This window comes from Mastomys coucha, unplaced genomic scaffold, assembly GCF_008632895.1.
Source record: "Mastomys coucha isolate ucsf_1 unplaced genomic scaffold, UCSF_Mcou_1 pScaffold1, whole genome shotgun sequence".
Taxonomy (NCBI): Eukaryota; Metazoa; Chordata; class Mammalia; order Rodentia; family Muridae; genus Mastomys; species Mastomys coucha.
Genome location: NW_022196891.1, coordinates 79,237,861 through 79,250,816, shown reverse-complemented (window position 1 = coordinate 79,250,816; position 12,956 = coordinate 79,237,861). Strand labels below are relative to the sequence as shown.

Here is a 12,956-nt window from a genome sequence, read left to right as displayed (position 1 = left end):
TCTCCCCCGCATCCCACAGGAAGCTGTGGGTGATCTCTGAGAAGATGCGAGATTGAGTAACCACCATCAGTGTAAAGAGAAACCTTAGAACCACTAACTCCACCCCATCTCTCCCTTCCCTCTTCTTCATGGCATTCGGGAGACCAGCCTGAAATTTCACCGGGAGGCTAGGGCAGGACCACCAGCCGGAGGATAACCTAAGCTAGGTAGTGAGAATCTACTTCAACAAACAAAAGCAAATGTATTGGGGGAGGGGGCAGAGAAAAGCAATGAGGAAAAAAAAAGTTTTGTTTTGTTTTGTCTTGATTAGATTTTAGTTGCCACACGCTCCCAAACTTCTGGAGGTCTTAGTTCAACAGACCAACCAAACAGGGCTCAACAGATAACTTGCCATCAAAAGTGAAGCGAAACGTGGGCTCATGGCCACTTCATCACAGCCGGTGATCTTCCCTCAAGGAGAGGTAACCACCCCAAGCACTCCACCCACCGAGGTGCTAGAGCGAGAGACTTATCCAGCTGCAGATCTTTCGTTTCCTTTTCACCTTTTCCCAGGCTTCTGGAGCCAAGCGAGGTTCTTTGGCAGCGGAATCCAGGTCCCGCCCATCGCTTCCCGGGAGGGGCGTGGTCGCGGCGGGGCGTGGCCTGAGGCCCCGCCTCGGCCCGCGTCCCCGCCGCTGACCGACCAGAGCCGGGCGACTGAGCTGCCGCCGTCGGGACGCGAGCCGGAGGCAGAGCCGGTCGGCACGCCGCAGCCATGGGGAACCGCGTGTCCCGGGAGGAGTTCGAATGGGTCTACACGGACGAGCCCCACGCCGCCCGACGCAAGGAGATCCTAGGTGAAGCCCAGCGCCCCGTTATGTGCGCGCGGCCGTGTGCGGGCCCTGCGCGGCCTCCCGCGCGCGCGCTGGGTGAGCGCGGCCTCCGCGGCCCCTTCCCGCCGCTCGGCCGCCCAGCCGCCCGGCCGCCCGCGTGGGAGAGGCGGCGGCAGCCGGGCGGGCTCGTGGCCCGCAGGAGGACCGAGGGATGGGGTGGGGGGGGGGATGTGCGCGCCCCCGCTCGCCGATCCCATAGCCCTTCGATGCTCAGGCGTTGGAGGCTTCCGCCGGCCTATGAGCTGAGGGTCCCCCGCTAGGGCGACCCGGACTCGCCCCTCCTGCTCCGACGGTCGAGGGTTCCCCCCTGCCTCTCCGGGTGGAGGGGTGGGCTCGAGCCGGGACGTCCGCTTGGCTCAGGGCGTGGTCCGGTGGCATCCCCCGGCCCCGGGAGCCTCGATCACGTGGTTCAGTTAGCCGCAGGCCTAGCGGGGGGACCAGGTCCCTGTGACCCTAGGCTTCCCAGGCCAGCTCCGGTGAGTCAGTATTCCCGTGATCTGAGGGGCCGGCTGGATTGGAGAGGCGAGCAGCTTAGCCTCTCGGATCTTAGGACAGGCTGGGCCTGATTTAGGAGAGCATCGGGGATTTCCACGTGAGACAGCGAGGTCTCTCATCCCACGCAGGCTACTCTTAAGAGTAGGGATAAGTTGTTGGGTTGAGAGCTTTGCATATATTAACCGGTTCAATTTCCCCTTTCCAGTGCTTTGCCTGAGCCGGCATTTTAAAAGATGAAGTAATGTTAAGATTCCAGCATCTCTAGATTGCAGCCAAAGAATATGCCATTTTTCTTTTCTTGGTGCTAGATACAGAAAGTTGTTTTAGTTTGTTTGTTTGTTTGTTTTTAATCAATCAATGAAATCAGTGAAAGGCCATTGAATATGAGGGATTGTCTCATATCCACCATTTTCACACTCTTTCTTAAAAATATTTGCCTAGTGGGGGAGGGGGCGGCTAGGCCCAGACTTCTGCAATAGTTGCTAAACTTCCACGTTACTTGTTTTGCAAATCAGGGCGACTAGCTGCCGTTCAAGTGGACTTTATTTTTCTAGTGGAATTCACGCTAGCTAGGCAGGGGATTCCTGGCGCTAGTCAGTTCTCAACCCTTGAGCTGCAGCCCTGACTTCTGACCTGGAGCTTAACTCCAGTGACTCGGTTGGAAAGGTGGAAGCTCAGTCATTTTCCCCAGCTGTGCTGTCAGTTTTGCTAGGCACTGCCTCTGCTGCAGTGATAAAAGTCTGCAGCTCGAGGGAAGGAGGGAGGGTTTTGGCTGCTGGCTTCCATCGGTGCTCACGGGTGCCATTGCTTTTGGGTGGGGGGTCTGGTGACCTCATGGCGGAGGGGGTTTGAAGGAAAAAAGCTGATCCCCTCATGTCAGTCTGGAAGCAGGAGAGCACGTCCTTTGTGGCATGCCTTCAGTGCACACCTCCTCCTGTGCCTTTTATACTGAGTCCTTTGAGGGATTGATATGTTGGTAAGGTTAGAACCTTCAGGTCTCACTGTGACCAGATCTGTCCATCAGCTGGGGTCCAAGCCCACTCCACTGAATGGTGATACCACACTTACTTAATTAATAGTCCTCTGATAGACACTTGAGCTGATACCCGCTTTCAGCTGTTTTTCGTAGTGTGCCTTTGAACGTTCGCGCACAGGGCGTGGATTCGTCTTCGTTTGGGGATTGCTGGCAGTTCTTTGTTTAGCATTTTGGTTGGATGTCAGACAGTCTAAACCATTTTACTCATCAGCAGTGTATTAAAGTTTCTCCACAATCTAGTCGTTACCTGCCTTTGGGTGTGTGGGCGTGTGGGCGTGTGGGTGTGCCCCAACGGGTGCACGTGCACACACACGCCACAGTGTGCACTGTGGCTTTCACCTCAGTCTCTTCTTGTTTCTGCCTCCGCCGCCGCCAGCACGTCAGGCTCGCTGGCCTGAAAGCTCGTGCCGCTAAGCGCTTGTCTCAGCACTAGCCTCTCCTCTGGTTATATGAGGCCCTTAGACTATCCTCTGGTTATATGAGGCCCTTAGACTATCCTCTGGTTACATGAGGCCCTTAGACTATCCTCAGGTTATATGAGGCCCTTAGACTATCCTCTGGTTATATGAGGTTCTTAGACTGTTGAGTTTAGGGAGTTTGTTTTGCTTTGTTTCCTTTTCTGAGACAGGATCTTACCATGTAGTCTAGACTGGCCTGGAACTTACTAACCAACACAACCTCCTGACGGCTGAGATTATATGTGTCACTATGCCCAGTTGGTTTTAAAGTTTTGTGAAGATTCAAAACAGAATTACAAGGAGGAAGCTTGGTCTGAGAGAACCGTGGAAATGAGTTTTATGATTTAGAGATCTATAAAAACAAACGTTATGTTCTTTCCTGTGTCGGCTGTGCTAGCTCGATGATTTATATAAGATAAATATGCCAGAGCTTGGGTTATAGAGATAGCTCAGAGCACAAGAGCACTTGTTGCTCTGGCTCAGAACACAGGTTCGGTTCCCAGGGGTACATGGTTGCTCACAACTAACTGTAACTAGTGCTAGCGGGATTCCGTTCCCTCTTCTGATTTCTGCAGGCACCAAAGCACCACCTGGCTCACAAACATACATGCAGGCAGAACACTCAAACATATTAAATAAATAAATAAATCTTAGAAGAAAATATGTGCAAGCTTTGTCTAAACATAAGTGAATTATTTTAATATAAAAGAATGTGGAATGTCCAGATCAATTTTTCTTGCATAAACTGTTGTGTTGTGCTATTTTGTAACTTCATTACCAAAACATGTTCCTTCCCTTTTGTAGATATATATCTCATAAAGTCTGTCAGGCGGAATATTATGACTTAGAAAAGGGAAAAATCTAATTGCGTTTGTCTAATTGCATTAATTATAGTTGCTGAACTATGGTATGCTTTTCTTTCTGATTTTCTGTGTTTTTTTTTTTCTTACAGCAAAGTATCCAGAGATAAAATCCTTGATGAAACCCGACCCTAACCTGATCTGGATCATAACCATGATGGTTCTCATCCAGTTGGCCTCATTTTACTTAGTCAAAGACTTACAGTGGAAATGGGTCATATTTTGGGCCCTTGTCTTTGGCAGCTCCATTAACCATTCCATTACTCTGGCTATCCATGAGATTTCCCACAATTTCCCCTTTGGCCACCACAAGGCCCTGTGGAACCGCTGGTTTGGAATATTTGCTAACCTGTCTCTCGGAGTCCCATACTCTATTTCCTTTAAGAGATACCACATGGACCATCATCGGTACCTCGGAACTGACCGCTTTGATGTAGATATTCCTACCGATTTTGAGGGCTGGTTCTTCTGCACCACTTTTAGAAAGCTTGTCTGGGTTATCCTTCAGCCTCTCTTTTATGCTTTTAGACCCCTGTTCATCAATCCCAAACCAATTACCTATCTAGAAGTCATCAATACTGTGATCCAAATCACTTTTGACATTATCATTTACTATGTTTTTGGAGTGAAATCTTTAGTCTACATGTTGGCAGCCACCCTGCTTGGCCTGGGTTTGCACCCAATTTCTGGGCATTTTATAGCCGAACACTACATGTTCTTAAAGGGACACGAAACATACTCCTATTATGGGCCTCTGAACTTACTCACCTTCAACGTGGGCTATCATAACGAACACCATGACTTCCCCAACGTTCCTGGGAAAAACCTGCCCCTGGTAAGTAAAGGACTTGATGTTTTTGTTCCTGATGATGATGTAATCTAAGTTAGTCATGGCTTGCTTGTTGTAAAAGGAATCTAATATGTTTCATGAGATTTCCAAAAAAGGAGAATATATATCCTTTGTCTACAGCCTAACTTTACTAAGGATTTGGCATCTTCTGTTTGGGGTCCTTAGGCTTAGAGTTGTGCTCAGCAGTGTTGTGGGATGTGCACAGTCTCTTACCTGGTTAGCTACCTCCGAAGAAGAAAACAGCTTCTCCATACAGGAGCATCAGCTCACAGAGCCTTCGTCACTGTTAAACTGTTGCAGTTGGTTAAGGCGACTTGCTCTCGTTACACACAGGTGAGGTGACCTGCATAACTGACCTGTAGAGTGGACAGCATCCGGGTCCACGTTGTACCCCTCCCTGGCAGGAACTCTCTCAGGACAGTAGGTAGTCACAGCTTCTATGTGGAGGGAACAGACAGAAAAAGACATTTCAGCATTCTTTTCATCTGTCTAAAAAAGAAAAAAAAAGGAAAAGAATAATTTTAAAAATTGGAAATACATATGAAAAAGAATAGTTTTCTTTACTTTATTTTTTAAGTTATGGTAATATATATAAGGGAATTCTAACTGGTACTTTACCCTGACCTGCCCACTCAAAGTTTTAAACACAGACTGTTGAGAAAAACCACATACAACATGATAACGAATTGCAGCATGTGATGATTGCTTAGGATCTGGTTAAGAAAAGACTGTGGGGCTGGAGAGATGGCTCAGCGATTAAGAGCACTGACTGCTCTTCTGAAAGTCCTGAGTTCAGATCCCAGCAACCACGTGGTGGCTCACAACCACCTGTAATGAAATCTGACGCCCTCTTCTGGTGTGTCTGAAGACAGCTACAGTGTACTTAGATATAATAATAAATACTATTTTAAAAAAAAGAAGAAGAAAAAGAAAAGACTGTGAACTATAGTCAATGGGTAATCCATGCCATACAAGAATAGAAGTTGCAGTATTTAGAGCTGACATGCAGGGTTAAGTCGGTACATACTCGGGGAGAAAGCAGGGTGAGGTGTGTTCCATGTATAGTCCACAGGTAAAGCAAGTGTGTTGAAGGGCTAATTGGGAAATTTGAGAGCTCCTTTTGCTTTCCTCTCAGCTTTTTTAAATTAGGAGAATGTAGCATGCAAGTGTCTGGAGACAGCTTTGAATTGTGGTGCAAAGTGATGTTGGTCCCTAGCCCCTTGGTGTCATTCTGCTGTGGACTAACAGTCTGGCCGTTCAGCGTACCCTCTTCTGTGACCAGGGAATGGAGGACTGTGATGTAAGGAAAAGAACCAGTACATCCGTGACTGCTCACTTCCTGCTCTTCCAGGCTGTCTCCTAACCCTGTGATCAGTTGATAAATACAGACAGCCCACGTGTAGGACAGCCCTGCCTTCCCTGTTCTTTCTAAGTTGTCTGCCTATGAGGAACTCCATCTATTCAATAACTACCTGGCATTTATTACACAGTCCCTATGTAGTTTCAATATTTTAACTTTTAAAAGGGTTTTGTGTATTTTTAGTGAATTTTGCTGGTCACAAACATTTTATTTTATGTGTGTGCAGGTTTGCAAATATGTATGTGTATCATGTGCGTACCTGGTGCCCTCAGAGGCCAAGAGAGAGTGCTGGAGCATCTGGAACTGGAATTACAGGTGCTTGTGAGGCTCCTTGTAGGTGCTGGGACCCTAACACAGGTCCTCAGTGAGCGCATCAAGTGCTCTTAGCCACTGAGCCAGCTCTCCAGCACTACAACACATTTTCTAGCCTGCATTTGTCAGTTATTTTACAACTTGGTAAGACTCACAGACACCAATGTGTGAAGTGGGCACGTGACTGACAACTTCCTAATTCTTAGCATTAAGAATTTGAGTTTTTATAAACTTTGTGTCTTTATACTGTATGCATTTCATGGCCTTCTTGTGTTGATGATGATCCTGAGTGCATTTTCTGTCTCGGTCTTGAGTCAATGCTTACCCAGGCTCTGAACTGGCTCTGTCTTCTTGTTTGTTTATTTGTTTGTTTTCGAGACAGGGTTTCTCTGAGTAGCCCTGGCTGTCCTGGAACTCACTTTGTAGACCAGGCTGGCCTCGAACTCAGAAATCCACCTGCCTCTGCCTCCCAAGTGCTGGGATCAAAGGCATGCGCCACCACCGCCCGGCAGGCTCTGTCTTCTTAAGATTGGGAATGCTACCATCTTTCTGCTCCAGCTGTTAGATGAAACTGATTGCTCCTGGCATTCCCATAAATTTGGTGTCGATTATGATGGAACTGTTGATATGTGTGTGATCTGTAGGCCATCTTTGTTCATTAAGAACTGCAGAGGGTCTAAAGGACCATGAGGGAAACCACTGCGCTTGGTTGGATTTTGTTCCTCTGTCGGTGTCACCCGTCATCCTGAGGCCTCAGTAACACAGTCGCTTCTCTGTTTTCACTCCCAGGTGAGGAAGATTGCAAGTGAGTACTACGATAACCTCCCTCAGTACAACTCCTGGATCAAGGTGCTCTATGACTTTGTGATGGATGACACCGTAAGTCCCTACTCGCGGATAAAGAGGCCTCCAAAAGGGAACGAGATTCTGGAGTAAATATCGGCCCAGCCGAAGCCGTTCCGTCCATGGCTTCAGAATAGGTGGTCAAGTGGAATTTTGATTCATTAAGCTTAAGGTCAGTGACGCTCAGAAGCTGCACTGGCATAATTTCCAGCTAGGATCTCATCAGAGGCTCCTCAGCCTTCAGACAGGCCGAAGCTCGTGCTCTTTTGCGGCCGCTGCGCTTGCTCACCTGTACTCACGTGCTGTTTTACTGTTACTGAAGGTGTCTTAACTCATGTCTGTCATGCTGTAAGCAAATCATAAAGAGCTTAGGTTATTTTTCACTATAAAGTTTTACTTTATTAAAGCACCTAATAAACTGAACTGTTAATCATATATATTAATATTCATTGTATTATTATAGGTTCCTATGGTATTGGTATACTTACCAGAGTGCTAGGGAGAACTTTAAAATTTCATCCAGAAATTTTATTTTGTTAAAGGCTTGACTTGAGCACATATGGTAGTGTGTAAGTTTCCTCTGGATTTAATAATTTATTCTTAGTGGGGAAAGGAAGGCTCATAAGACTCAGGAACTGATGAACTTCTCCATCAAGAGAGTCTCTCCTCAAGGGTCCAGACCTCAAGTGCTTCCTGGAGGAGCTTTTGTTAGTCCGACCGGAGCCGGAGTCCAAGGATGCAGGTTCGACTTTTGTGAGTTTGCCACCCATGCTGGGCTGGGCATGTCGTTGTTGCAACTGCCTTTGAGTAGCTGATGATCTTCTAAGTAACCCAAATAAACTCACTGGTTTACTACGCTTAGCCTTAGTGGGGTTTCTTTGACCTGTCTCTGGTGCCCCAAGTGATATCAACAGAGGAACAGTTTGTGTCTTCCCTGGGAAAGTAGCAGGAGCTTGTAAGAGTGAGGTGAAATTTTCTTTATAAATTACTGAGGTGGGGTTTTTTTGTTGTTGTTTTGTTGTATTTTTGAGACAGGGTTCTCTGTGTAGCCCTGGCTGTCCTGGAACTCACTCCGTAGACCAGGCTGGCCTCGAACTCAGAAATCCGCCTGCCTCTGCCTCCCAGGTGCTGGGTTCAAAAGTTTGCACCACCACCACCTGGCAAGTTATTTATTCTTAATTTTTACTATTATCCCTAACACCTAACCTAGACACTGCTGAATCCTGAATAAAGTCTTCACTAAGTTCAACCACGCCCATATGCAGCTTCCTTCCGCTTTTAGCTGTGTTGACTCTCCACATCGGAAGCAGCTGACAGTCTTTGTTCTTGCACTGCTGTGGAAACCCTGTGGCTTGGTGGTGGGTAGTTTGTCTCGAATAGCCAGCATCCTGTGCAGTTCTGGTTACCTCAGAAGTGTCACTGGAAACTGCAGCGTCAAATGGGGAGATGTTTTTAGAATGTGGGGAGATGTTTTTAGAATGTGAGCTGTATCGCTAAGGGATGAATCCTCTGTGTGACTGGCAAACCTTCACACTCCCAATGTCACCTATATGTATTTGACCTTGGGGTGGGAGGGACACTCTTGTCAATTCTGTCTATTCTTCAAGAAAGCCACTAACTGGGCAGTAGGAAGGCTGGGCCTTGGGGCCTCTCACCTTGAGAGATGGTGCCGCCAGAGATGCCACTGCAGTTCTCTGTCTGTCTCAGCTCTGTTCCTCATCCAGGTCTCAAGGCTTCTACCACCTGCACTATCCCACAGCAGGGCAGAAACCACTTTCCCACGTGGCTTTGATCAAGTTGTAGAAACAGCTTCCCCCAAGGAAGCTCCTTAAGAGAGAGAGCAATGGCTGATTTCTGAGTTCCCCCACCTGATCAGGCCCAGTACTAGACTGGTGTCTTGCAATGAGACTAGTGTCCTAGAATTTTACTGAGCTTTATCTAAAAGCCAAAGAATGTGTGTTTATATAACCTTTAGACAAATTCAGCGTCTAAAGGTTAGCTCTAATAGCTAAGTCTCAAACAAGGGACATTTATGAAGAATCCTTCCCACTGTTTGCTGTCCTGATATTATCTGTAATTCCAGTTTGCAGCAGGGGGATGGAAACCCAAGGCTTCCCTGAACGCTAAGCAAGCACCACTAAGACACTCCCTCAACTCCAGCCCCGTCTTAAGAGCACCCCAGCATCTCTATGTACACCTCTCTATACTTAGATAGATATGTATCCTTATATCTCTAGACGTAGTGTCTGCCGCTGCATTTTGTAGATTAAAAGCTGAAGCTTGAAGAAATGCATTATGGGGCTGGAGAAATGGCTCAGCAGTTAAGAGCACTGACTGCTCTTCCAGAGCTCCTGAGTTCAAATCCCAGCAACCACATGGTGGCTCACAAACATCTGTAATGAGATCTGATGCCCTCTTCTGGTGTGTCTGAAGACAGCTACAGTGTACTTATGTATACTAATAAATAAGTAAATCTTTAAAAAAAAAAAAAAAAGAAAGAAAAGAAAAGAAATGCATTATGGTTCCATGATGCTATAGGTCCCAGTCTTGACTTCCCCCAGCATGGACTGTAAACTGGAGTTGTAAGTCTTATTAGACCGCTTTTCTCTCCTGCGCAGCTTTTAGTCAGGACCACCGGCTGTAAGACTGGCAGGCTGTTCAGCCTTGATGAGATTTAAATAGAAAACATTGTTTCCATCCCTAGCAGGAGAGCATCTATTTATAGGTTCATTCCATAGAGCTAAGTGCAGACAGCATTCAAGCACCTGTCAGTGTGTGGGTAACTTAGCTCCAGCTGTTCCCAGGTGAGCAGCCTGAGATCACATGATTAAAGGTGAGCTTCCAGCTGCCAGAGCCTATCTTCCCATTAGTCCACCTGCTGTTGATTGCAAGATATTTTTGTTGTTGTTGTTCGGACAAGGGTACGTTTTGTTTCCTGTCAGGGAAAACCTAGGCGCTGTTGTCATTTGGAATGAAAAGAACAATCTTGGGACCTAAGGTTAAGGATGGCCCAGGGTGTGATAAGCCCATAAAATGTTCCCAGCATACTTAAGGTAAACACAGCTGAAACATCTGGTGAAGGTGCCTAAGCTCGTAAAGAATGAGAGCCGCCTGAAGTGTGGGCCCTGGAGCTCTGTCCGCCCTGCCCAGGGACACAGCTGCAGTGGGGAGATCTGCTGTGGAGAGGGGGTAGGATTTGACAAGAAGTGGTTCTACAGGTCAGATAAAATAATGGGGAGCCTCGCCTAAACGTAGCTTAGCTTTTGCCAAAATCAGTCTGATCTGGCAAGTTGGCTCAGGAAGCCAGTACCATCTTGAGGGAAGGTTTCAGGTGCCCACAGGTCCAAGCATGGCTGTGGGTCAAAGATGATGATGCCCACCACAGGTCTGTGTGTGTGTGATGCCTCTCATGGTGTATGTGTCCATGTCTCAGGAGGTCTGAACTGTGGCTGCATGGGGGTGGAACAGACAGGTGGGACTCACAGAAATATAAGTTGCCTTTGTAATCTAGGATTAATGCTGACTGGGCACACATCACAGTGTTGTCCAGGCCACAGGCAACAACACATGTCTGTGCATTATTTGTTCTTATATTTTCTCCTCCTAAAAAAAAAAAAAAAAAAAAAAAAAAAAAAAAAAAAACATCGGGCGGTGGTGGCGCATGCCTTTAATCCCAGCACTTGGGAAGCAGAGGTAGGCGATTTCTGAGTTTGAGGCCAGCTTGGTCTATGGAGTGAGTTCCAGAACAGCCAGGGCTACACAGAAAAACCCTGTCTCGAAAAACAAAACAAAACAAAAAACAAAACAAACAAACAAAAAAAACACCTTCAAGTGCAATCATGTGTTAGGAAAGCAGCACCCTTCCAGTTTCCAAGATCATCTCCATTGAGTACAATCATTAGAAAGTAGATTGTCTGGTCGGTCCTCCTCTTGAGGAAGAACCCAAGATTCCAAGGTATTAGGTAACTTCTTTTAGTTCTCCCGCAGAGTGATGGCACAACCAGCTACCCCTGGTAATTTGAATCGTTATTCGAAGTCAAAACCCTGGCCACCACCCTGTGACACCGCCCTGCCCTTCCATTACCATTCCATTAAGTAAAGCTCTGCTGGCTCACCAGGGGATCTGGGATTGGGCAATGGCAGGTCCTGTTGGGACTGATCTCTAAGCCTGAGATGTGGTCATTGCAGGACAGGTTTCCGTGGTTAGTTAGGGTTGGCTTTCTCCTTGTTGGCGCTCCCAGCTCCAGGGTGAAGGGAGGGGGCGTGCTATGAGTAGTCTCTGCCACCAGGGCAGTGTTGTCACTGTACTGCCCGGGAATGGCCATGGTTCTGCAGACCTGTTTGAGCCTGGCTGTCCTGAAGTTTACCTTAGGCCTGGAAAGGTTTGTTTTGTAAATTAATAACATAAGCCAGAGTTGTTAAACCTGAGAATTGAGGAAGGCCAGTTCCACAATTTTTAGGCCAAATTTGAAGCAAGCTTTAATTAAATAATGGACTCTGGCCAGGATCTTTCCAGGGTTCTCGGGAAATGGTCACATATTGCAGAGGCTTTAAAAGGTTAAACCATAGGACTTACGTATTTCCCATTAGATCCAATCAGGGGCAAGTATAAGTGGACCTCCCACCTACATCCAATCTGGGGCAAGTGTACTTCCTGTACCTCCCACCTTGAGTGATCGAGTACATCCGGTGCAGTTGGGTCAAACTTGTTTAGGGGAGTGAAAAAAAAATGATTGGCTGATTCTCTCCCTCAAACCATAACCTCCAGGATTTCAGGAAGTGTGTGTCCTTGGGCAAGGGGTTACAGGTTACCGACATTTTGTTTTATGGATCTCTTAGGCGGAGTAAATTAAAACTTAAAACATAGCTTTGGCTCTGACATGTGGACGAGGAGCTTTAAGCTAGTGCACCCTGACTGTCAGTATAGATGAAGTTTCTGTCCTAAGCCCATTGCCACCGTGTGAATCTCTAGGCACTGTTTAATCCCCATGTCTTTGTGATTCATCCCAGAACACAAAATAACAGGGATGACTAACTTGTATAAAGCCAGAGGTGCCTAAGTTCAAATCAGTATCTAAAATCAAAAGCTACAACTTTGTAGTATGTAGTATGTGTGTGTATGTATGTGTGTGTGTTGTGTGTGTATATATATTTAGCAACTATAATCCTCAAATTCAGAGACATCCTCCAAATTAGTCTAATGCATGACAGGTGTGTTTTTGTTTCAATTCAGCCACCCACAGGTGACTCGAGCATGCCCACAGTGGGTTGTGTTTGTAGCTTCTGACCTCCACAATGTTTTTCTGCACTCTCTTGGTCAGGAAATGCTAATGTTAAAAGTCAGAAAAGGGCCTGGAGAGACGGCTCAGCGGTTAAGAGCACTGGCTGTTTTTCCAGAGGTCCTGAGTTCAATTCCCAGCAACCACACGGTAGCTCACATTATCTGTTTGATTTGATCCCCTCCCCTGGCATGCAGGGTTATATGTAAATGACAAAGCACTCATTGACCTAAATAATTTTTTTAAAAAAGGAGAAGCTTGTGGCCTAGAGTTCAGGTGCTTTGTTTTGTTTTTTAATGTGCATTGGTGTGTTTTTGTTCACATGTGTGACTGTGTGAGGGTTTCAAAATCCCTGGAACTGGAGCTACAGACAGTTGTGAGCTGCCACGTTGGTGCTGGGATTTGAACTCGGATCCTTGGAAGAACATTTGGAGCTCCCAATCCCTGAGCCGTCTCTCCAGCCCTAGAGTTCAAGTTTAAACAATCACTGTTGTTTTGTTTTGTTTCAGAACTAGCTTAGACACGTATGATTCTATCAGGATAGCTCCAAACAGCCCAGTTTAGATGGTCTAAGTGCCACACTGGGGAAAA

General features: G+C 46.7%; 1 protein-coding gene across 2 annotated transcripts; it reads left to right on the top strand.

Annotated features, from left to right (window-relative positions):
* The first annotated feature begins 632 nt into the window (after positions 1 to 632).
* LOC116068055 (sphingolipid delta(4)-desaturase DES1) lies at positions 633 to 7,941 on the top strand. Of its 2 annotated transcripts, none has more exons than XM_031337168.1 (3): positions 633 to 836; positions 3,814 to 4,556; positions 7,033 to 7,941. In XM_031337168.1, the coding sequence occupies exons 1-3, from the start codon at positions 755 to 757 to the stop codon at positions 7,177 to 7,179; spliced, it is 972 nt and encodes a 323-aa protein (XP_031193028.1). In that variant the 5' UTR covers positions 633 to 754; the 3' UTR covers positions 7,180 to 7,941. The 2 variants fall into 2 exon arrangements, with proteins under 2 accessions (XP_031193028.1, XP_031193035.1); XM_031337175.1 differs by lacking the exon at positions 633 to 836 and adding an exon at positions 1,022 to 1,348.
* Positions 7,942 to 12,956: the final 5,015 nt, after the last annotated feature.